Source organism: Gadus macrocephalus, chromosome 20, assembly GCF_031168955.1.
Source record: "Gadus macrocephalus chromosome 20, ASM3116895v1".
Lineage (NCBI taxonomy): Eukaryota > Metazoa > Chordata > Actinopteri > Gadiformes > Gadidae > Gadus > Gadus macrocephalus.
The window spans coordinates 9,694,905-9,719,062 of NC_082401.1; the positions used below are offsets into that span (position 1 = coordinate 9,694,905).

At 46.5% G+C, this 24,158-nt stretch overlaps 1 protein-coding gene across 1 annotated transcript in view; it reads right to left on the minus strand.

The window, feature by feature from the left end:
• Window positions 1-23,922, minus strand: part of LOC132449207 (double-stranded RNA-specific editase 1-like) — a 41,025-nt gene extending 17,103 nt beyond the window's left edge. The window contains 4 exon segments of the mRNA XM_060040922.1: window positions 2,724-3,569; window positions 3,571-3,671; window positions 6,803-6,871; window positions 23,241-23,922. Coding sequence (XP_059896905.1) covers window positions 2,724-3,569; window positions 3,571-3,671; window positions 6,803-6,871; window positions 23,241-23,340 — 1,116 coding nt within the window. The 5' untranslated portion in view covers window positions 23,341-23,922.
• Window positions 23,923-24,158: the final 236 nt, after the last annotated feature.

Here is a 24,158-nt window from a genome sequence, read left to right on the forward strand (position 1 = left end):
ATTCCATTTACACACACAACCGACCCACATTTACCTTCACAAAAAAAATCACGCACATCAAAACATTTACACACGCACACAAAAAAACACTGTCAGACGCACGCACCTTCACAAAGAATCACACACATAAAACCATCTACACACCCACACACACACACACAACAACACACACACCCACAACCCCCCCCCCCCCCCCCCCCCACACACACACACACAGACCCCCCACACACAGACACTGTGAACGAGCCTCCCCTTGACGCGGCGTCTCCCTGGTCAGTCACCTTGTCCCCGGGCGTCCACCTCTAACGCGGTGGAAATGATGACGGGCGGGAGAGCACCGCACGGCTCGATGGCCTCAAATTAGGGAGATTAGTGAGATATCAGCAGAGACCCCCCCCCCCCTCCCCCCACGCCGCGCCGCTTTGGCCTGCCAAGGTCGCAGACCGATGGTGCATTTAACCACAGGGTCCGGGCCGAATACATCTTTTAAAAAACGTTTAAGCTGTATTATTAAACAATCTCGGCCAGAAGCCCTTTGCTGTGACGAAGTGTATTGTGGCACACGCACGTTGAATCGGAGATGGTAAATGGACTGCGTTGATACGGTGCTTTACGCAAAGCGCGGCACAATTAGTGCCCCCGCATTCACCCGTTCATACGCTGAGTGTGGTGTCCACCGTAGCAGCCGGCTCGTAGGGAGGGGTTTAAGGCGTCTTGCTCAGGGACACCACCTCCACACTCGGCGGGGAGGAGCCGGGGAGCGAACCAGCTCCCTTCTGGGTACCAGACGCCCAACTCACTCCTGAGCCACTGCTGTCCTCGAGCAAGGCAACCGGGAGACCAACCAGCCAGCGAATCAATGGGCAGGATTGTGTACGTTGAGTTGCCCAAACTAACTCTTTTAGGGTTCCGTTTTATTTGAATGTGGCTGTCTCTGTTGTATGTGCCTTCTGTTTTCTCTATTGTAAGATGCTCTATCTGTCTGCCTGCATTTTAATTTGAAATGAGTTTTAAGATGCTTTTAGTCAACGGTGAACAGTTGAAAATGTGCATGTCGGTTACAATTGCGTATTTATTTTGTTGTTCAACTAAAAACAACTGCATCTACCTTAATGGATGGGTCAAAATTCTGCTTTTTTAAAACCTAATTTTAAGGTTTTTAGGTATGGGCACAATAAACCTACTCAACTCAAAAACCATCAGGAATACAATTAGGTGATGGATTCATTAAAACACAGAGCGTGAGCGAACATGGAACAGCACGGGAAAAGCAGTTTAACTTAAACAGTTCCTCCTATTAGCCTGCCGCCAGAATACTAACACACATTAAGTAAATATCAACGGACGTGAATTAATAAGGGAAATCCGCTATCGCTAATCGGGAGGGGGAGGGGGGGGGGGGGGGGGGTCGTCACCATCGTCGAATAAATCACCTCAACCTCTGGAGAGCGTAAGTAAATAAGGACGGGGAATGCCGGACAGGCTTGGTGGGGACGCCGTTGACAGTGCATCTCGCTGATTGCCTGCGCCAGCTCCATTATCTTGCTTCACACAGAGACACGTCCCTGACCATCACCTCTAGTGTGTGGGCAGACGCAGACACCTGCCCCCCCCCCCCCCCCACCGGGATGAGGACTTTACTGAAAAGAGCTGTCAAAAGAGAGGACTTCACACACACACTGAGCGGCTCTGCATGTCTGTGGGTCCAAGGGGGGAAGGAAAACACACAGATACACCAAGGCTTTCTCGGGCCAACAGTCAACTTTTGAAAAGAGCAACTGGCCCTTTATGCTGTGGTTTCCTCCACAATGTATGTGCAAATCTATATTTAGGTAATTTTTTTTCTGCCAACGCGCAACATTAACAGAATGTCCCTTTGAATAATTGTTCAAAGGAAGGTTGTGCAGAAATGCCTTTCTTTTATTGTGTTTTCCTGAGTTTCCGAACATTCCTTTGCAGCATCCATGGAAAACTTTTTGAGTAAACTTCAAATTACAGAAACTATTAGGACTACTTTAAAAGGTAATCTTCCCTTAATTAAATCTTCAGTCACACTAGACTGTCGTCTTAATTTTGAAGGATTGCTTCGAGTCCAGTGAGGGTTAACAAAGTATCTCATTGCTCCATTTCTACAGGACCGGAAATATAATTGAAAATTAAAGAGCTTGTCTCAACTGAATCCTTAAAACAGAATGTGAAAGCGAAGCACAGAGATGAAATTGGAATAACCTATAGAGAATAAGACAATAACAGTCGGATCTGAACCTAACCAGCCACACTGAAAGCTCTCGAATCACCTGGTTTCGGATCAAACCCGAACGCAACTCATATTCTAAAGCAACCGACCATTACCTTCATAACCCCCATACCTCACTAACACCCATAACCCAGGGTTTCCTACAGCACTTTCCAGCTTCGGCGGCCGCCTAAGCAACACACGCCTGCCGCCTTAACTACGACCTAAAAGAGATAGTTTATTTTTAAAATAAATATAAAATATAAGCACTACACTCACTTTCTTTGTATAGATCAGGCTGCAGGGCAACAGTCTGCGTGAAAATAAGATAGAAAAGGTCCACTTGCACCCCCCCCCCCCCCCCCCCCCGGTCTGATGGCAGACCCCACCACCGTATCTAACACATTTTCCGCAGGAAACCCTGCATTACAAGTGTAACAGTACATAAAGCATTAGATCCGAACACTGGATAGAGCGACAGCGTTACCTGGGGGAGGTGCAGCTGCAGCCCCTCGCGCGGGATGGGCTGGCGGGACGGCGTCTGGTCCAGCTGCATGTTGAAGAGCGCCGACAGCACGGCCTGCGCCGCCCGCGCCTTGGCCAGCTTTTTGTTGCGCCCTGAGCCCTCGAACGTCTGCGCGTCCACCGTCACCGACATCACAAAGTTCTTGGCGTGGCTCTCGCCGCTCTCCGACACAAAGTCGTACTTGAGTCCCGGCCGCAGCTCGTTCAGGATCATCACCGGGTTCTTCCCGCTGGTGGGCGAGCTGAAGGCCGACGGCGGGGGCAGGGGCGCCTGGGCAAGGCCGCTGCCGGGGGGCACGGGCAGGGGGTACTCCCCCAGCGAGTTCAGGGGCCCGCTCCCGTTGGAGCCCAGGTAGAAGGCGTCGTCGGGTGGCGCCGGCGTCTCGAAGCCGTTGAACAGCATGTCGGGGAAGTCCGCCTGGTCCGAGGTGAAGTCCGTGTTGACGGTCAGCGTGCGGCCCATGGCCAGGTGGGCCTCGGAGGCATTGGGGAACTGCACGAAGGAGCGCAGCGCCTTCTCCGCCGCGTTGAGCTTGGCCTTCTTCTTGGTGGGGCCCATGCCCTCGAAGAGCTGTCCGTTGACCTCCACCGTCATGACGAACACGGGCGCGTGCACGGGGCCGGTCTGGGACAGCAGCTTGTACTGCAGGCCGGGCTTGATCTCGTTCAGCTGCATCAGGGCGTTCTTGGGAAGCACGGGCCCCGGCGTTTTCTTGCGCTTCTTGGCACGGAACTTGGAGTGCGAGTGTCCGTTGCTGCCCTCTTCCAGCGGGCGCTTGCGGCTGCCACCGCCGCCGCCGCCGCCCCCCCCCGCCGCTGCCGTTGGAGAGCGGCTCGGCCCCGGCCCCGCCCTCTTTGGAGGACACGTTGTCATGGTTACGGTTTTCCTTAACCTCGGTGCTGCTCGAACCTGCGGTGCCCAGAAAGAGTAACTTACAGCGCCTTCGTTGCAGGATCTTGTAAATGCAAAATTTATGGATTCCTTTATCACTCTTTGGAACTGAACCAGTGATTTGTGTTTCTTCATGATGATAAAAGGAGCCAGGCTTAGATTCGGCAAACATTAGTCTCTTCTTTTTCTAAGTCTAATCTTTATCACTTGGACCGCTAAAAGGTATAATTGCAGTTATGATTGGCTACTTTTGTCATGTTAATAGGAATAGTGGATAGATTACCATTTCGGTTTTCATGTAAATAAGTGAGGATTGGCTATGATTTAACAGAACTCCTAGCTTTTTAATAGAAGGGGGAAACATTGGGAAAAGTAATCATGATGAACTTATCTAAATAAAAACTGTAATTTACATGCATGTACACAATGCACAATAATTGTAGTATAAGATAAAATGACATAATAATATAAATTCTCCCTGACTGTCAAATTTGCATATTTCTCAATAAAAGTCAAATTTACAAATGAGGGTTTCTCTATAACTATGCATTGAATATTAACTCAGGATTAAGATTGTAGGAAACACATATCACCAGGTCCAGTTAACAAAGCGGATGGAATATTGGTGCAAAAATTTCCATTTATAACATCCTTCAGCAAAGACTGAATAGGTTACTCCTTGCGGTACTCGAGGGAGAAGGGGGGTGGAGGAGGGTTGGTGGGTGCCCTAGATAGATGTTTGGGTTGGTGGGAGGAGGAAGAGGAGGAGGGTTGGTGGGTGCATGGGGAGGAGTGCAGGCGGTGGAGAAGGAAATCGAGGACCAGGCAGACAGGAGAGGAACCTTCGTCCACAAAAGAAGAGGATCTTGGGAGCGACCAGGCCACTTGGTTCAGGTGTTTAACAACGCGCTGGCAAACCCTTGTTACATGATGTTGTTTCCAGGCCAAGGAACCAGCCAGACATCCATGGAGGACTACAGAATCCTGATCTAATGATGAAGGGCCACAGAGTCTCCCCTCCTTCATCTTTAAGCTCTGAACGTCACGTATGCGGTAGTTAAACCGATGCACTGGCAAGCCCATGAATGCCATCAGAGATAAGACCCAGAATGAACTAGTCGAGTCTATTCTAAATTAACGTGTGTCGTGAAAGTGTCATGAAAGATACCATAGTCATACAGTCAATGCACAGGCCAGCCAGGGATCATAGAGGAGGACATTTGGCAATGCGGAAAGGCAAACTATTACTACCACTTATGCTAATACGACTGATATGAGAGTATTGGCAGAAACAAATTTCAGGTTATTAAACTTGTTTGGTTTGTATAAAAAAAGCAAAATACCAACACCAACAGGCCACAGCAATCAACTGATAACGAAACCACTGACAGGACTGACGGGACGGACAGAAAATCAAGAAGCATGCTCATGTTTGCAGATTCAATTCCTACGACCAAAGAAATTACAAATAAATCTATTCATTCTAAAAAAATCTTTTGATAGATAAAAATTAAGATGATCCTAAAAATCATAGATCATGAATAGAAAAATATATATTTTCCAGTTAAACATTATTCATTTTTTTGGAATAAATAGCTTAAAGTTGCAATGTGTCCGTTTTGAGCCCCTACAACATAGTAGTTGGGAGACTCTCACGATTCAAAAACTCAATAACAGTGTTCCGTCTCCTCCAACTGGCCGGTAAACTGTGACGTGAACTAGCATAGCTTGGCTGATTTGGTGGCGAGAGTGGGAGGGCTTCGGTGGTATGATTCTTGTAAACAAAGACAGGTATGCTGTAGTAAAAAAAGACTGCAGAAGGTGCTGACCAGCATATTTTATTTGAAGAACAGATCGCATATAGGATGTGATTTTACTGATTACATTATGGAAATCACTATCAATAAGCACTGAGTACAGATCTGTTAAGATTATTTTAAGCCCAACGCTTGTTGAAATGTCACACATTGCGACTTTAGGTAAGGTTCCCTAAAATATTCTGCAGTTTTCCTGCTATTGCCTTTAGATCAAAGCTGCAGCAGCAAGCTTGAGTTTAAGCTTCTTAAATCATACTTCGGAGTGGATTGAGGCTCTGGCATTTCTGATCATTTGCCTTTTTATAATCATCATTTATTTTAGGTCTGGCAAATTGAAATCCTCACATATTGTATGAGGGGCAAAATCTAAGATTACCTTTTTTTTGCCATAAAAAGTGTGTGGTGTGTGTATGACTAAACTCACTCTGCACTGCAGTCTCAGCACCGAGGAAGCAAAGCTTCAATAGAACGTTTCCCTTTGACTTCATGTCAGCCATGTTTCAATAAGAACTGAAGATGGTGGAACCTCAGGGGGGGGAAATCATAGCTCGTCCTGAAAGAACGGTTTCCTGATCCCTACTCATCTGATGTAGGGATCCTACCCCGAACATCCAATTAAACCTCAATACACCCAGAAGACAGGAGGGGGTGGGGAGGAGGAGGAATGGAAGAAGATAGGAAGACGGGGAGGTAAGTTGTTTGACCTGCTGCTTTCAGATAAAATAATTAGTTCTTCCATAAAAGTTTCTGCACAGTAAAGTTCAGGTTTCTGTGTGAATATAAGTGGCCTATGCTTCCCTCTGTGTGTGTGTGTCTGCGTTCGAGAGAAAGTGTGTGTGTTTGTATAGGTGTGTGCACGTGTTTCAGGTTCATGTAAGGATTGTAGGCAGAGTCACGTGCATTTATGGTTTTACTCGCACATTCTGAATTCACACTGCAAACAATGAAGCATTTTCTAGCTGTATTATGCTAATACAATAATATTTAAGTCGGAGGGAAACACATAGACAGCAAATAAAATATTCAGAGAGAGAGAGAGAGAGAGAGAGAGAGAGAGAGAGAGAGAGAGAGAGAGAGAGAGAGAGAGAGAGAGAGAGAGAGAGAGAGAGAGAGAGAGAGAGAGAAAAGAGAAAGACCGACGGATTGAAAGCGATAGACGTAAAGGAGGAGAAGGACAGGCAGAGAGGCAGGCGGGAAGATAAGCCAAGACAACCATTTAAACACAAACACTTGAGTGACAAACCAACACCGACCCCGGACGGGAAGACATGCAGCCTAACAGACAGGAAGGACGAGGAGGAGGAGGAAGAGGAGTCGAAAGAAGACACTCACTCATGTTCTCTTCCTCGTCCACATCCATGGTGAAGGGTTTGGCCTGGCCTGGCCTGGCTGCTGCTCCACCTGGAGGGAGGGGGGAGAGAGGGAGGAGAGAGAGAGAGAGGAGAGAGAGGAGAGAGGAGAGAGAGAAGGATATTGAGTAATATTGAGGCTGCTGAGGTTTCAAGGTGAGGGATCCAGACTGACAGAAGCAGTCTATTGTGACTTTAATATCCTCCTATTAGACCTCATTTCCCCTGCTCAGAGATATACTGCCTCTGACACAGCCCCCCCCCCCCCACACACACACACCCACACACACACACGGCTCAGCCTCTGCTCTGTATAGAGCTAATACACGCACGGCCACAAACACACACCCACACGGACACAGTTTCATGTAAAAACTTCACAAGTATATACTTATTCAGTATGTGCATGAGAAAATTCCCTCCATCAGCATGAATAACATTTTATAGAAACCACACCCACACACACAAGCAAGCACACGCACGCAAACACACACGCGAGGTATTATAAAGAGCTTTTCAAACATCACACATATTTCACAGTTCAACAGAGTTTAGACCTTTTTTTGCACAATGAACATGCTATTCAAACACATTTCACATCAAAGCTGGAGGCACAACGGTGGCTCTATCCACAGAACAGCCCCGGAAGGATTAACACTTCTTAAGACCACTGGAGAAAAGGAAATAGCTGGTGCAATGTCCACGCAGTGACCGAAAAACATCCATTCCAGGTTGGTGATTTAGCGACCCTCAACCAGGATTAAGTGGCCAAGCATAGTACGGAAAACGGTCTGAATTGAAGAGGTGATTATCTGCGGAGATGGGGAAAGTTATAGCATGTACGGTTAGATTACCATCAAATTAATGCTTCTTCAGAGATCCGCTGAGCTGCGCTGAACGGGGAGAACACTGAGCAGTCCGTGGGGCCCCAGCCACTTGCTTAGAATTACCGTAAAGATATAGATTTATGATAATTCCTAATAATTGAAATAATATTGTTTATATTCCTAAATTCCTTGTGTGGTATTTTTCTAAATGTTAATCCAACAGTTAAACAATTAATCCAAATTCAAACCATTAAACCAAAGGCCTACCGATGTAAGGTTTTGGATAGTTCTTCAATTTAATTCTCTACCTAAAACTTGAGCTCACACCAGCCACGTCGGGGAAGACCAAAAACATGAGGAGCATCTACATATAGTTATAGGCAGAAGTAAACATATCTACGAATCAGAGAATACAATAAAAAATGAATGCGAAACAAGAAAACAACAGCATAAGGATTTGAAACAGACTGTACCAATTCAACTTCTGCATCTTTTAACTGGAACTTCCATTCTTCAGCCAAACTAAGCTAAATGGGCAAATTAATCTAAACTAATGTCGAATGACAGTAAAATATGCTAGCACAATTATGGGCCAATTAAAGATTCATATTCCGCTCAATAATTTTGGATGAAGGAGCGGGCTGGATGTGGGGGGAGAGGGATGAGAGGGGGGGAGGGAGATGAGAGGGGGGAGGGAGATGGGATGAGAGGGGGGAGGGAGATGAGAGGGGGGAGGGAGATGGGATGGGAGGGGGGAGGGAGATGAGAGGGGGGAGGGAGATGGGATGAGAGGGGGGAGGGAGATGAGAGGGGGGAGGGAGATGGGATGAGAGGGGGAGGGAGATGGGATGAGAGGGGGGAGGGAGATGGGATGAGAGGGGGGAGGGAGATGGGATGAGAGGGGGGAGGGAGATGGGATGAGAGGAGGGAGGGAGGGGGATGGGAGGGGGGAGGGAGATGGGATGAGAGGGGGGAGGGAGATGGGATGAGAGGGGGGAGGGAGATGGGATGAGAGGAGGGAGGGAGAGGGATGAGAGGGGGGAGGGAGATGGGAGGGGGGAGGGGGGAGGGAGATGGGAGGGGGGAGGGAGATGGGATGGGAGGGGGGAGGGAGATGGGATGAGAGGGGGGAGGGAGGGAGAGAGATGAGAGGGGGGAGGGAGATGGGATGAGAGGGGGGAGGGAGGGAGAGAGATGAGAGGGGGGAGGGAGATGGGAGGGGGGAGGGAGATGGGAGGGGGGAGGGAGATGGGATGGGAGGGGGGAGGGAGGGAGAGAGATGAGAGGGGGGAGGGAGATGGGAGGGGGGAGGGAGATGGGAGGGGGGAGGGGGGAGGGAGATGGGAGGGGGGAGGGAGATGGGATGGGAGGGGGGAGGGAGGGAGAGAGATGAGAGGGGGGAGGGAGATGGGAGGGGGGAGGGAGGGAGATGGGAGGGGGGAGGGAGATGGGATTGTCTTTGGCAGCTAAGAGAGTCTCCAAAATTGCAGACAGGTGTGTACGGCCCCTCTACTCCATGCACGGCTAGTTTTCACTGGAAAACACACCTGTACACCGCAGGAAGACAGACGGACTCGCATGAAGCACAAAAACCCATTCATCGTCACAGAAACATGGGGAGTGTTGTCCAACATGCAAAGGATAGCTAGCGGATGCTTTCTGATAAACAGATATAAATTCTGGAAAAAATCTTCATTCACATTTTCATGGTAAATAAAGGTTGGAAACATTAAGTCAAAATTTGTTTTTATCTTGTAAAGGGCTCTCTCTTCTCTGTGAATCTGATAAGGTGATGAATTCTTCAAAATGTAATTCAAGAGTGAAATATAATGCAATTGATGCTCTTTGTATCTTTTTTTTTTAAAGAAAAAGAGTACATGTCATTTTTTAAAAAGGGCTATTTATTTATTTTTAAAAAGGCATTGGACTTCATCTAGCTAACTGTAGTAAGATTGAACCAGTGAATGGAAGAATGGAGCCTGGATGAATGAAGCCCATATCTCAAACACAGTAAATATTCATTGGGTTTTCAAGCACGTTGTGTTTATCTGAGTCCTGTTTACAATGCCAATGTGGCTGTCACTTCTGCTTTCAGCATAACACTGCCTTGCTCATGAATCTTAAGCATCTCAAGATTAGGTCCAATCTATGGGCTGGCTAGAGGAACACAGCAAAGAGAACAACGTCTACTTTCTGTGGTTCAAGCTGTGGTGATTCTTGATTCAATCTCAATGCAACCTTTACAGGTTGGATTTCGGCAGGCTTGAAGTCTTTCTATGTTAAATATGAATTATATTGTTACATTAAATTGCATTATTTTTCTTGCTATTGATATTTATATGGTTATTTTGAGATAGACAGTATGTAAGGCAGAGAGCTCAAGTTGCAGCTGTGTGGTTGAGAACATGGATACATATACTTTCCAGTGAGCCCAGAGCTATATCAAGCACATATTTTATCCTCATTAAAGTTTTATAATTTCCAAATCTGATTAAGTAATGCGATTAGTTTGATGTATCACGTTCACACAAACAAAAATTGTAATCCTTATATAATAATAAATAATAAAACTAGATTCAACCATTTCATCTGGGTGCTGTTAGTAGGGCTTAGGACATATTTAAAAAAAACTAAATGTAATAAAAAGTAAAACCTCAACATGCATTTTGCTAGCTTGAATAATAGCAGCATGTAGACATTTTCTTAAATCTAAATTATACCCAATCCATGTCTATCACGGTAGTTCTCCAAGGATATCTAATAAACAGAGAATCAAAAGTCACGATATCTGGGGACTGCCAGAAGTGAGAAACTAGTCTACAATCCACTTTTTTAAACCATCTTTTGATTATTTTTTGGTGGCAATGAGTTTTTTTAGTTTTTTTTGCCGCAGAGGGGCTGGAGCCGGGAGATACGGAGTGAGAGAGAGTGGTTACCTCGGGCGAGCAACCATCGGCCCGCCACGAGCATAACCGATACCATGTCGTCAGAGAGAGAGAGAGAGAGAGAGAGAGAGAGAGAGAGAGAGAGAGAGAGAGAGAGAGAGAGAGAGAGAGAGAGAGAGAGAGAGAGAGAGAGAGAGAGAGAGAGAGGCCTACTGGCACTGGAGGTAATTTCTACGGTGACCGGGAGTAACGGGAGAGCGGCGAAGGATGAGGAACAAAAAAAATGAAAAGATGAAAAAAAATCTCAAATTCAATCTAGCTGACGAGAGGCAGAGGTAGAATCAAGGTGTGTTTGATACGTCCCTGATTCTTTCCCTTGGTGGGGCCGGGGGGGGGGGGGGGGGGGGGGGGCTGTCAGACGAACAGCCCCACCACCCCCACCGCCGTCGTCTCCCTCACCGTCTTATTGGACAAGGCAGCGCTGGTGGTGGTGGGGGACGGTGTTGGCGGGGAGTCCAGGGACGGAGAGGTGGAGGTGAGTGGAGGTGAGGGAGGACGGGTGGGCGAGAGAGATAGAAAAAAGGCAATCCTATTCGGAGTAGAGAGAGAGCCATTATCTCCTGTAAAACAGAAGGCGGCGGGGTGTTGTGACAGGCCACGGGGGAGCCGACACTATTCTGGAATGTTCTTAAGCCGCAGCACGGGGAGCTCGCCGTCACTTCACGGACCACCTGTCAGTGTCCCGCAGTAATACGATGATCAAAAGTGGAGTGTGTGTGATGCAGGTATGTTACGAGACGCTCCATCAACGGCTCAAGGCCAGCTGTTTCCCTGTTGGTGTTGGGTCTCAGCTCTTATCCGAAAAGTCCAGAGCACACGCAGCGCAAATTACACTTGACATTTGCAGTGCGACACAAGCATAACTAGGATCCTATTGTTTTAACTGAGCAAAGCACACACACAAAGCGCGGACGGAGCAGGGTGTGTGCTTGCTTTCGCTTCGAACAGGACTCGAATCGGGACAGAATTGTAAAACAGTATCTTGTGTCCCCTCCCAACAGGGCTGTCTGCTTTGGGCTTACCCGCTCAGAAAATAGCCAATAGAACAACACAACAGCGGCACAGAGTTCAGATGCCCTGTGATATGTGCAGTTGACATGGCTACACAATATCTTTAGTGTTTTTAGAGATTTAAATTGACACAATGGATCAGGGTTTTCATGCGACAGACCAGTAACATTAACAGATTCAGATGGAGCTCTCCCAGTGTGGGCTGGCCCAGATAAATAGTGGTTTGTTGATTATATGGAGTAGTAAAAGTACAACAACTCTCTGCTACTTTTGAATCGTGTTCATCCCTCTCACTGCACCCGAATCTCCTGATGGGAAGCCCAATAACTCAAGACTCACAAATAACACCAGCTTTCAACTTTTGAAAGATAAACCTTCAAATGTGCATGTGTACATTTAGCTCTCTTCACCCTATCTGGGTGTGAAAGCTGAAAGATATAGAACCTATATACTTGTAATTGTTCCAAATGACATGGCAATTGGCCTTCTGGCAGTGCGATGGATTATAATTGGTTCTATGACAAGATGATGGCTCCAATTGTACGACGAGTACGAGTATAAACTCGCTTAGGTGCATTGTAAGTTACAGACAAGATCTGGTTTTCTTGAGTTGGTAATTTTATCATGATCAATGGGCTCAATATATTTGAGCCTGAAACTCCTTTTGACCGGTCAGCAAGACAAGCTGCTAGATGAATCTGTAGCATTGCAGAATCTGTAGCATTGCAGAATCTGTTGCATCCCATAATCAAACTCACCTCAATTGAGTAGCTGAGTTTAGAAGCCTCGCTCCACACTTTTCAAACATTATACAAATTAAAATGCTCCTTTTTCCATTTCTTCAGAGAGGAACATTGGAGCGCATGTAACACCAGTCTGTCCTTAAATGCATACAGCGTTGGTGCAGAGGCTCGAGGACTAGTGCCACTGCATAAGTTATGCAAAAAACATATATATATATATATTTTTTTTGGAATTACTTTTATGTTGAATGCAATCTAATTTGTTTCATTTGCAAACATCAATGGAGAAATAGGAGAAATACTGAGAGCAAAATAGTGTTCTAGAATAACAAACACACGGTGATATTAGCTCATGAATAGCTTCCAGACAAATTTTGGGAAGCATAAAGAGAAATAGTAACACAATAAGTGGCTTAATAATTGTAAGTGGACTACATATTTGATTGTGAAGATCAAAAGCAACAGTATAATGAGACCCAGAGGGGGAGAAGCTACAAATGCAGACTGAAAACAAAATTTGCTCTACAACATTAAAGCTAAAAATAACTTCAGCACCGTCTACGCGCACATCAACACTGTGTGCACGGACACATCAACACTGTGTGCACGGACACATCAACACTGAGTGCAATGACACACCAGCAGTGTGTGCACACGCACAACAGCGCCGTTTGCACGCGCACATCAGCCCCGGGTGCACGTGACTTTAGCTCGCTGCATTCACACATCAACCCAGTGCCCCTCACACACACCTCAATCTTCAGTGGAAACACCAAACACCGTCTTACGCCCGGCCCCAGAGGGAAATCTACTCCTGCAACCCAGCCTACATTAGCAGCACATTAGGGAAGTGTGAAAGCCAGCTCGCTTCAAACTCCAGGAACACCTGACACGCCGCGGTTGTGACAGCATCCAGGGCTCGCATGAAAGGGAAAAAAGGGGGGAAAAAAAGCAAATGTATCTTTGAAAGGCCTCCGTGCTTAGCGTCTAGGCCTGTCACAAACAGACACAAACGCGATGAGCAAAACACGCCTGGGTGCACCCCGGGACAGCCTGCTACATATTTTATCTCGGCGGCCCGATGTTTTGTTTCCCCCCGTACGGATCGCTTGAAAGAAGCCAGGCCGCGGTGATGATGGGAACGGGAGCAGGCCGCGAGAGGGATGACATGCACGACGATAAGATGTTCACGTGTATCAAGCGTGAATATTAGTTCACCTGTAAATGTTCACGTCTCGGAACATGGACTCGACAGATCGGCAGAAACATCCGAGAGCTTGACATTTCTGTCATCACGTTTCCTGATAGGCACCTTTGGTTTTTAAAACTCATTTGATTGTTAACGGAACAGAGAAAGACCCAATCCTCCTCAAGTTAAACCAAATAAGAATTACATTCAGGTCGATTAAAAGAGACAATCGACAACGTTCTTTTTGAACCTTAAACTCATTTGATTACTTTATACTGAGAGGTCAAGGAGAACAATTAGCAAAAAGGGAAAGTGAGCATACAAAACAAAATAAAGACATTTTGGCTTATGCAACAATAGCAATAGACTCTGGAGACTGCTTGTCTCTCTCACGCACATGCACACGCACCCACACAAACACTTACACACCAAGTAAATCATATTTTTAGTTGTGGTGCTCTGATGGTTTCTGTTTGAAATAATATTCTCTGTGAGGTCCCGCTCGCAGGATGGCGGGCGAGGGCAGTGAAATGATAGACAACGGTTTGTATTTACTTTATTTATCGGCATTCTAGTGTGATGTTTACCGGAGGCAAGCCCCCATCTTCTGGAAATGAGGCTCGTAATATTGTAGCGCTCGGCTGAACAGTAATAGACGTGTCGAGTTTTTAAAAGAAAAAATATAAATTCTGGGCCGTGGAAGACGTGACTAATGTTCTTCCCCTGTATCGTGTGTGTTTGGCAGCAGTCCATTTACAGCGACGGCATGAAAATGAAAAGCGCTGAGCTAGCCATTAGCACATAGTAGCAGTAAGATGCTCCTGCCTCTACCCGAGTGGTTAGAGGTGGTTATTTTAATATTTTATTTTAATAATTTTACATTTAGAAACTAAACTTACGGTGATATCGAAATCCCATGCACAGCCTAGCAGATATACTTTAGTACTTAACCATGGTCTGTAGGTGATCAAAAGATTTCAAACTAATAGAAAACCTCAAATGTTTGACAAAGGACCAGCAAATGTACAGAGTCCTCAAATTAGGTGACACTGTTTACAAACCCTATCAAATAACATTTCTTACATACTATAATAATTTGAGCATTCAGCCCTCAATGTCCAAGTTGTGCGAATCCGTGAGTGTATTTGGAGTGGCCTGGCCAATAGGATTCAAGGCTTTTTTGTGCTGGAATGGTATTGAAAAATAGAATGCCAGCCTTGCTCTGCTGGCTAGGTGTAAGCCAAAACGAAGGTAGTCTCCCTGAAATGCAATGGTATTGAACAATAACATGCAGCATCTCGCGGTACACAATGGTGTCGACCACTGGGTATGCAGCCGGGCTAGATTGGCATGTTGTTGCCCAATACAATGACCACTCCTCAGGTTGAAGAAGGATGTCGACCAATAGGACGCCGGGCTTGCTGTGTAATGGAGCAACACCGTGCCCCCACCGAGCAGTTAGAGGGAATAATGGCTGCTGTCCCCGCACGCTCACCATCACAGAAGGCCGTGAGGCACGGAAAATTCAAAGTCACATTCTTCCGATTTATGTTGGGCTGCTGTAACCTCCATTTTGTAACCAACGCTGACACTGGGGAACAGCATAGAATGATGTAGAGGCAAATACAATATAAAAACACATTGTGTTTCTACAATTGTATTACCTGGCTTACATTTACAAATGACGATGATAATTTGCAGGATTCCTTCGTAACACTTTAAGTATCCACAGCCTGTCTCAAAAGTAGGGATTTAATAACTTTATTCTGTGAGTGGTCAATCCAAACGTACAAATATATGAAAAGACGAAATAGTCGTATATTTCAATAACAGATTGAGGAAGTAGCATGCCTCGAGATCTAATGTGGCTGGGTCTAATTAACAAACAGTTATCTTGTGTTTCACCAAAAACCTCCTGAAAATGAATCTCGGAATTGCAGGAGAGGAGAGGTGGTGAATTGTGTAGTCATGGCGATGGAGTGGGTGGAGGGGGGACAAAATGCAGTCTTTTATTGTGTTCCAGACTGTAATATTTGACAGTTGGCCGTTCATCATTGCAGACCGCTGACGGCCAAGTGGGTGGGGGAGGGGTGAGGGGGCAGTGGAGGGAGAGAGTATCAATATGAATTTTTTATTTGATGGGTTTTATGGTAGATTGTATTTTGACGGGTTCAGGAGGAGCCAAGGTTCAAGTGAAAGTGGCAGCGAGGCCAAGTAATAACTGAGGAGAGAACCCAGTGTCTGAGACTATTGGACTGGCAAACAAACGTGTGCACACACAGAGACAATGGATGTGCAACGGCGTGCACGGGAGGGCCACCACACATGTGGACACGGGTGCGAGCAAAGACTCAGAAACTATGGGAATTGAAGGGGATATGGATTTTTGTCACGATCGGTGCTTGTGGTTCAGGGGGCCGTTGGTTTTGGTATTAAGCCATTTTTACGTGGAATCGGTACCAACGGATACTTCCGGTAAAGGCTGATGCAAGTAAAGGATTCTCTGCTCCTTTACTTGCATACTCGTCCTTTCCTTTTTTCCACCGTACACACTCCTTCATCAATGTCCCACTTAATTCCTTCTCCTTCCAAGTTCCCCTCCTCTACCCACCCACCCACCCACCCACACACCCACACACCCACACACACACACACACACACACACACACACACACACACACACACACACCTTCAGGTGCAGTCATAAATCATGTGTCTGAGTGGCCATGAGTCCCTTTAGGATGAATGAAGGAGCTAGAGGATGGAGGTAGGGGGGTGGATGATGGGAGGTGGAGGGGGTGGATGATGGGAGGTGGAGGAGGGGAGGAGGTGGAGGCTGGTAGGAGAGGAAAGGCCGATTCGGAGGTGAGGGAAAGAAATGGACCACAAAGGTCAGGTATGGTTGGGTAAAGTAAGGTTATTAATGTAAAGGTAAGGCAGGCTTGGGTTAGGAAAGTTTAGTAAAGTTAGAGTAAAGTAAAGGGAAGCAAATGAACATAACATAAGGTCAGGTTAAGAAAATAACAGTAAATTATGGTGACGCATTGTAAGAGAAATAGGAAGGGGATACTATTAAAGAAGAAAGTAAATGGACGGAAACGAGAGATCAGGAGAGCCAGACAAGACAAATGGTTGAGAGGAAATGGTGTTTTGGTCTCGTTCTGTCACACACCTCTAGACTTCTCCAACAGTAAATCCACTCCATACCCATGTGACCCTACCATTAACGCGTTCAAATCATTGACATGTACAGCAGGCCTATGTACACCCGCCGGGGGGGCTCATGTTAAGGAGATCCTCATTCACTGCATCGCAACCATCACCCGTTACAATTCGATTTCAAAATCCACATTACAAAGACCCAGTGCTGAAGTTGTATGACTGAACGAAAACCTATTTAGATGAGTCAGATCCTGAAGGGATCAACAGATGTATTCAATGTATTATAGAAGTATTCAAAGAGATGGCGCTGTCATGAGAGAACAACAACAAGAACGAGAGAGAAGAAGAGCGAGAATGCGAAACTAGAGTGAAAGAGAGAAAGGGGGGCTGATTTAAGTACAGAAGGATATCAGGTTTGGGAAGGAGGGGGGGGGGGGGGGGGTAATCATGGATTGTCCTCATGTCTGTGATTGGCTAGATGAACGGTACAGTCTCTACCCCAGCACCCTATTACTCTACCCAATCAAATCCTGCCAGTCGGCTGATTACCTCCAGGGAGAGTGGGAAGAGGGGTTTTAATAGAAAGTGAAAATTGGCCTATTTTTGTCAAGTCAGTTCGACCCTCCGTCAACCAGATTGCGGCCCCATTTCTTGTTGCGGCACGACACCATGGTCACTGGTGACCGGGTGAGGATGGGGGGGTTGTCGCGGTAATGGGGTACAGGCATGGGTCCACTCGGGGTCCTAATGGAGAAGGGGTCCTATGGCCGAAAAGGGAGCCGTCTGTCGTAGTGCCTGATTAAAACTGATGGACCACGGTAGGAGACCCCAGAGGGCATCTAGACGACATGTACCTCTGTGGGGTTCTCACATACACACACACACACACACACACACACGCACACACTCACAGAGGAAGAGAGACACACACACACACACACACACACACACACACACACACACACACACACACACACACACACACACACACACACACACACACACACACACACACACACACACACACGCAGAGACAAACTCACACACACACACTCCATTATTCAATTTGGCCCTTCTAATGACCAGTGAATTAGCCTGCCAGAAGTGATTTGCCTTTCTGAGACCAATTCCAGGCCTTACACGCGATCCTCCACTCAGTGCATTAAGAGAACAGCCCTTTATACCCCCATACACCACTCTCTATCAGGAATACAGTGGGCCAGTCTTCATGGAGGAGTCACCATCTGGAGCGCAGGCTGCAGGGTTTCAAAGGGACCTTTTAAAAGCCTGTGTCTCCAGAGTTGAACGATTTCTAATCAATTCAGGTAAGATACATTTTGAGATGTACAAGATGAGGACAACAACTTTTAGGAAAAGCAATACCAGGACCGAAGTGCAAGAACTAATTACTGAAAATGGTCAATGTGTTGTCCTCACGTAGGATCTTTAATAATATTGTATCCACTCTTCTTAAAAATAGGAACTTATCCAGCTCTCAGAGAGGGATTATTAGTTACCATTCGTCATTATGTTTACGTAAGTTTTGCTTATTTTCTCAATGACCAGAGGTCACAACAACTTTATTATTCTGAATATGATGCTGAATAATGGTCTCAGTCCAACCAACGGAATACGTTTTTTCAGCACAACACTATGCCCATTATTGAGAATATTGTTTTGAATAACTGCATTATTCTGTGTATGATTCTGAATAACTGCATTATCCAGAGCTGGGGTGGGAACAGCAGCGTCCGGTGTGTCACCTCCGTACCCAGCGTGACTCTCTCCCTCTCCGGCTCCTGTTTACGTGGGCCCTGCGGGGGGGCCAACCCCTGCATCTCACCGTTTCACTTCAGCCAGCAGATTTAATAACATCAATAAAAGGCCTCAATCCTCCACCCTTCCACGGCTGCACCCACCTCTACGTCCCCCTCCGCCCACCCGCCCCCTCCTACCACCTTCCCCCTTTGTTCCTGACCCCCTACCCAACTCACCCCCTCCTACCCACCTTACCGCCATGCTCAACTCTCCTCCCCCCCTCACCTCCTTCTACCATGTGTTTTGTCAAGGTTGCTGGATGGCCTTCCCTGCTTCCTCCCCTCTCCCCCTCCTTCACCACCAGCTCTACAGTCTGGGTGACATCTCTGATTTATTACAGCAGAGCCCAGAGTGCTGCTGACAGCCCTGTGTGTGTGTGTAAGTGTGTGTGTAGGTGTGTGTGTGTGTGTGTGTGTGTGTGTGTGTGTAGGTGTGTGTGTGTGTAGGTGTGTGTGTGTGTGTGTGTGTGTGTGTGTGTGTGTGTAGGTGTGTGTGTGTGTAGGTGTGTGTGTGTGTGTGTGTGTGTGTGTGTGTCCAGGTCTCTAGTACTGCAAGAAAACCTTTGCAGGAAGACCAGTCACCTTGTAAAACACACTTGTGTAGATGTGCATGGCACACACAAACACACACACCTCCCTCTCTCCACAAATGGGACACTTGAATACACACACACAGATCGTAAAAAATCTGGAGCCAAACTTTTGGAAAGGGCTGACAAAGATCTTGATAGGGATGGGTTAGAATATTCGATTATTCGTTCCCAAGGGTCAAAATAAATGTTTAACATTTGGACCATTAACATCTTTTCCCATTCAAATATAAAGTTTTTTTTAACCGCGTTTTCTAAATGCATTTTTCACAACAGACAATTTGACTGGAAAGATATTAAGTTATTTCTTTCCGATGATCCATGGCTGCCTTTGTGAATGTCGGCACACATCGAATAATCGATTATTCGTTCATACCACCCACTGATTATTCGATCATGACAATTTTGACATCCCGTTATTCACATCCCGAGATCTTACTAGAATTTGTGTGTGAGATAAGTAAGTGTGTGACTGTGTGTGTGTGTGTGTGTGTTTCCACACAGCCTACATAACATTCAAGGCCAGGTCAAAGGTCAGAGATCAGAGGCTCTTTTTAATTCACAGCAAGCAAATAAAAGGGGCCGACTTTAAGAGGGTGTTTGTTTGTGTACAAGTTATGGAATATGGATTTTTGTTGCGTGCACCTATTTGTTAGTGTATGTACTTGGATGTGTGTGTGTGTCGGTTTGTTTGAGTGTAGGTCAGGATTTGACAGCTGGGAAAGGACAGGGTGCATAATGTCCAGCAGATAAGAGGAGCCTTGACAGCCTCGATGAAAAGAGAGACAGAGAGAGACAGAGAGAGACACAGACACAGACACAGACAGAGACAGACAGACAGACGGACAGACGGACAGACGGACAGAGAGAGAGACAAACAGGACGGAGCAGAGCCAGCGAGAGAGAAAAAGAGCGAGTGGGAGGGAGGAAGGGAGGGATAAAATGAGAGGGAGAGAGAAGGATGGCGGGAGATCAAGGGAGGGGAAGGAGTTCATAGTGCATAAGAGATGATGAACAGAGTAGGTGTCAGGACGAGGGATGAGGTGGAGGATGAAGAGGCTTGAAAAGGGATGAATCAAGGCTGCGGGGAGCAGAGATATCATAAAACGTCACCTTGCTAGAGATGTATATGAAACTGTGGGTCACTGTGTTCTAATGATGTCGATATCTTTATTTTAGCTCTGAATTAATAGGATGACATTGATTTGCTTTAGTAGAAATCTTTAATGAGGAGGCAGTCTGGCTTATCCCAGTTTAAAACTCAAACAAGGCCACTCTCGCATCATTAGACATGCAAAGATCTAAAGCTGCGCTGGAAAGACTTGTTATGCCTTATTTATACAGTATTTGCTCATTTGTGAATATTTGGAGCAAGCTAGGACCAGCTACCCCTGCCCAGCATACAGAGCTACGTCTCTGTTGGCTAAACACACCTTATTGCCACTGTATTGCCGGGCCGCCTCTCAAGCAACCAAAGCATTCCTCTCCGTCAGAGGCAGACGGCTGCTGATTAGCTCGTCGCTAACCTAGGCTAATAGCACCCAGACAGCCCGACACAATTAAGTTCTCGTTTTGACAGAGGGCCTTGCTAGTGCTTGGCGATAGACAGCTTGTAAATAAGCGCCTGGATTTAATGAACAGTTTTGTTGTGTGGCGAGGCTAAACGTCTGACAGCGCAGCGCGTGTCAGAAGAAGCTGCTACACAACCCGCCGTTTTCTGCTTCTTCCATTTGGATCAAGCCATGCCGTGTTTGTATTGTCAATGTGTACGCAAATGAAGGCATACATTTAACGCTTACACTGAATGGCACAGAAACATAAAGGAAGGCAGAAATGACAAATATTAGAGTTATTAAAAACGTTAGGTTGTTTCAGTGATGTTTATGATGCTTGATGTTTGCAGACAAGTCTGAGTAAAGAAAGGCCAACTGAAATCCTTGAAAATTAAATAACGATGACTGAAAATTGTGAGGGTTGAAAAGAAAGGACAAAGGGCGCAAGGAAACAAGACAAGGAAAGGAAGATTTAAGGAAGGATAAAAGGTGGAGATTGAAACGATGACATCTCTTCCTCTGTGATGGATTGTAAATCCCCCCCTCCACACACACACACACACACACACACACACACACACACACACACACACACACACACACACACACACACACACACACACACACACACACACACACACACACACACACACACACACACACACCTCTGTACGAAAGCTTATTTGACACTTTTTTGCTGGCACAGCATAAAGCGTTTGCCATTTTCCATATTTCATCCACGGCCCATTGGAAAGCCATCGGCAGCCCCGGTGCAGTTAGAGGGGATGCGTCTGAAGACCTCGTCCAAGACACGCTGAAAGTCAATGTAGCTACTGAGTACAGGAGACCTGCTCCTGAATATATTGACTTTATCTTTATGTCAGGATAGTGAATGGTTAAGCCCAGGAGGTTCTGGCTTTCAACATGCTCTGAATGACAAGGATCAGTATTAACTTTGGAAAATAGTGTTCACATTAGTACATTCAATCATTACATGGGTACCCTCCTGCTGTGAATTATTTATATAAAGATGGAATTGATTATCTGTCATTCATTCAGAAAAGCTTATTTTTTTATTTTTGTGGGTGCTCATTTGTTCATTAACGTCTCAAATAATTCTCAAAAACAAAATATTAACCTCACATGATCCATCCTTGAGAGAAGACACAAAATGTTAGCAAAATTGCTACCTCACACTCCTTGCATATGCAGTTAGCCAGCCTGAAAGATCCCAGACCCCGGAACTTCTAAGCAACTTATCTCAGCGAGCCTGCTGCTGTTAAGAGTATTAAAAATGTCTGAGTGAACCGGCAGGGAAACTTCACCCCTGCTCCATCATTGCTTCCCCTAGCGTTCAAACGCCCCTCCTCGGCCGATAAGCTAGCATTTGAGCAAAAGGGCGGGAAAAAAAAGGATGTGTGAAACGCTGATGGTTGAAGTCAAGTTGTTAAGAGAAGAGTCGGCCGGGGTCGGGGTGAGGGGGAGGGGGGCAAATCATGTTCTCGGGAAAACGCCCACTCAGCAGCGGAGGATTTTTACGCGGATGATTGGGCTCGGCTTTGGCGATCGGCGGTCGCCTGGCTAGCTATCAAAGCAAGTGGCTGACACACGGCTAATTCTGCCAGGGAGATGAGGACACCTCGGTAATTGCTAGTGCCTTTGCTACGCTAATCCCCCGCGCAAAACGGGGTAACGTGCATGCTAGGGGGAAGTGCTTGTCAATCTCCTCCCATTACACAAATACACGATTTGTTTCACAATGAGGAGGAGAAGGAGGTGGAGTAAAAGGTAGCATGGAGGTAGTGGTGAGGGAAGAAAAAAGTAGTGAAAGGTAGAGGAGGTAAGAGGAGAATAGTGGAACAAAGGAGGTCAGAGGAGAATAAAGCAGTGAGAGGAGACTGATGGAGAATGGCACGAGTTAATATACAAACCAGAGAGTATTGCAATATGAAATCTGTGTAAATACATCAACAGTTGGATAAAGAGACCCTTTTCAAGAGTGTGTATGACTATATCGTAAGGGGTCTATTGGTATGTCAGTACCCTGATTGAGTCAAATGTGGTTGCCCTATCTTGGTTAATACCTTTGATATTGTAAACTAGAGAAAGAAATCTTAAAAAAGCCATTCCTATTGTCGATTACCGGATATCAGAAGACCTTTTAAAATATCCTTAAAGTTTAAATAGACTTAACCAAAATTTGAAAAAACTAGAAAACTACACAAGAGAACATCAAAAACGGAACATTTAAATGTTGAGATGGTTGAATGATTTTCTTTCTTTTCCGCCTTTCTTTCTTCTTTTTTTTTTAAACTTTTTAAACTTATTGATCACAAATAAAACGTAGATCTTATTTCCCCCCAAAAGAACCACAAGAAGAACTCCAGTCCCAGACTCTTAAATGATCAACAGCGTCACTTATAAAACAACTTAAACAAATAACCTTTAAGCCAAGCCCGCCAAAACTCACCACTCACCTATGACACTTTGTACGACAAAATAACAAAACAACATTACAATAGCCATGCGATTGGTGCGGCGTCTCCTGTTGCTACGGGTTGCGTCTGCGGTTGCCACGGGTTACCTTTGCGCTCAGAGCGCTTGGTGCGCCTCCGCTTGAAGCGCCGGCGGATCAGACAGAAGTAGGAGCCCAGGCTCTGCACGCCATCGCCCGGCAACGCCATGCCTCCCCAGACCGCAGCAGGACCGGCAGGAACCCAGCAGGTACCCCGCTGGACTGACCCGGACCGGAGCGCACTGGACCGGATCAACGGACTGACGCGGACCGGAGCGCACTGGACCGGACCGACGGTATGACGCGGACCGGAGCGCACTGGACCGGACCGACGGACTGACGCGGACCGGAGCGCACTGGACCAAACCACCGGACCGACGCGGACCAAAGTACAGGACTGACCTGGACCGAACCAACTGGACTAACCTGGAGCGGACTTGACCAAACCGCCGGACCGGGGCGTACCGGACCAAACCGACAAGGACCGGTCGTACTGGACTATCCTGGACCGAACCAACTCGACTAACCTGGACTGAACCACTTGACTAACTGGATCAAAACAGGGCTATCCTGGACTGGACCAAAAAAGAACTTCTGAAACCAGACTGCGAGAGGTGACTGGTTCTTGATGGCCGTATAAACAAGTCCAGGGTACACCAGAGCAGCGCTATGAGAGCCACCCGGCGCACGCTCAGACTCCACACACCTGCAGCGATCCTCTGACTACACTTCACTACAGCCTGACTCTCCTCCTCCTCCTCCGCCGCCTCCCCTCTCTCCCTCCACCTCCCCCCGACCTACCTCCCTCCTTCTCTATAGACTCCATCTCAGCCGTATTGGTTCCCCGAGAAGAGAAGAGAAAGAGAAAGAGAAAGAGAAAGAGAGAGAGAGAGAGAGAGAGAGAGAGAGAGAGAGAGACAGAGACAACGAGAGAGAGTGTGGACTCCAGTCTTTAGAGAAGCCAGTTCTCTCTGTCTTGTCTCTCTT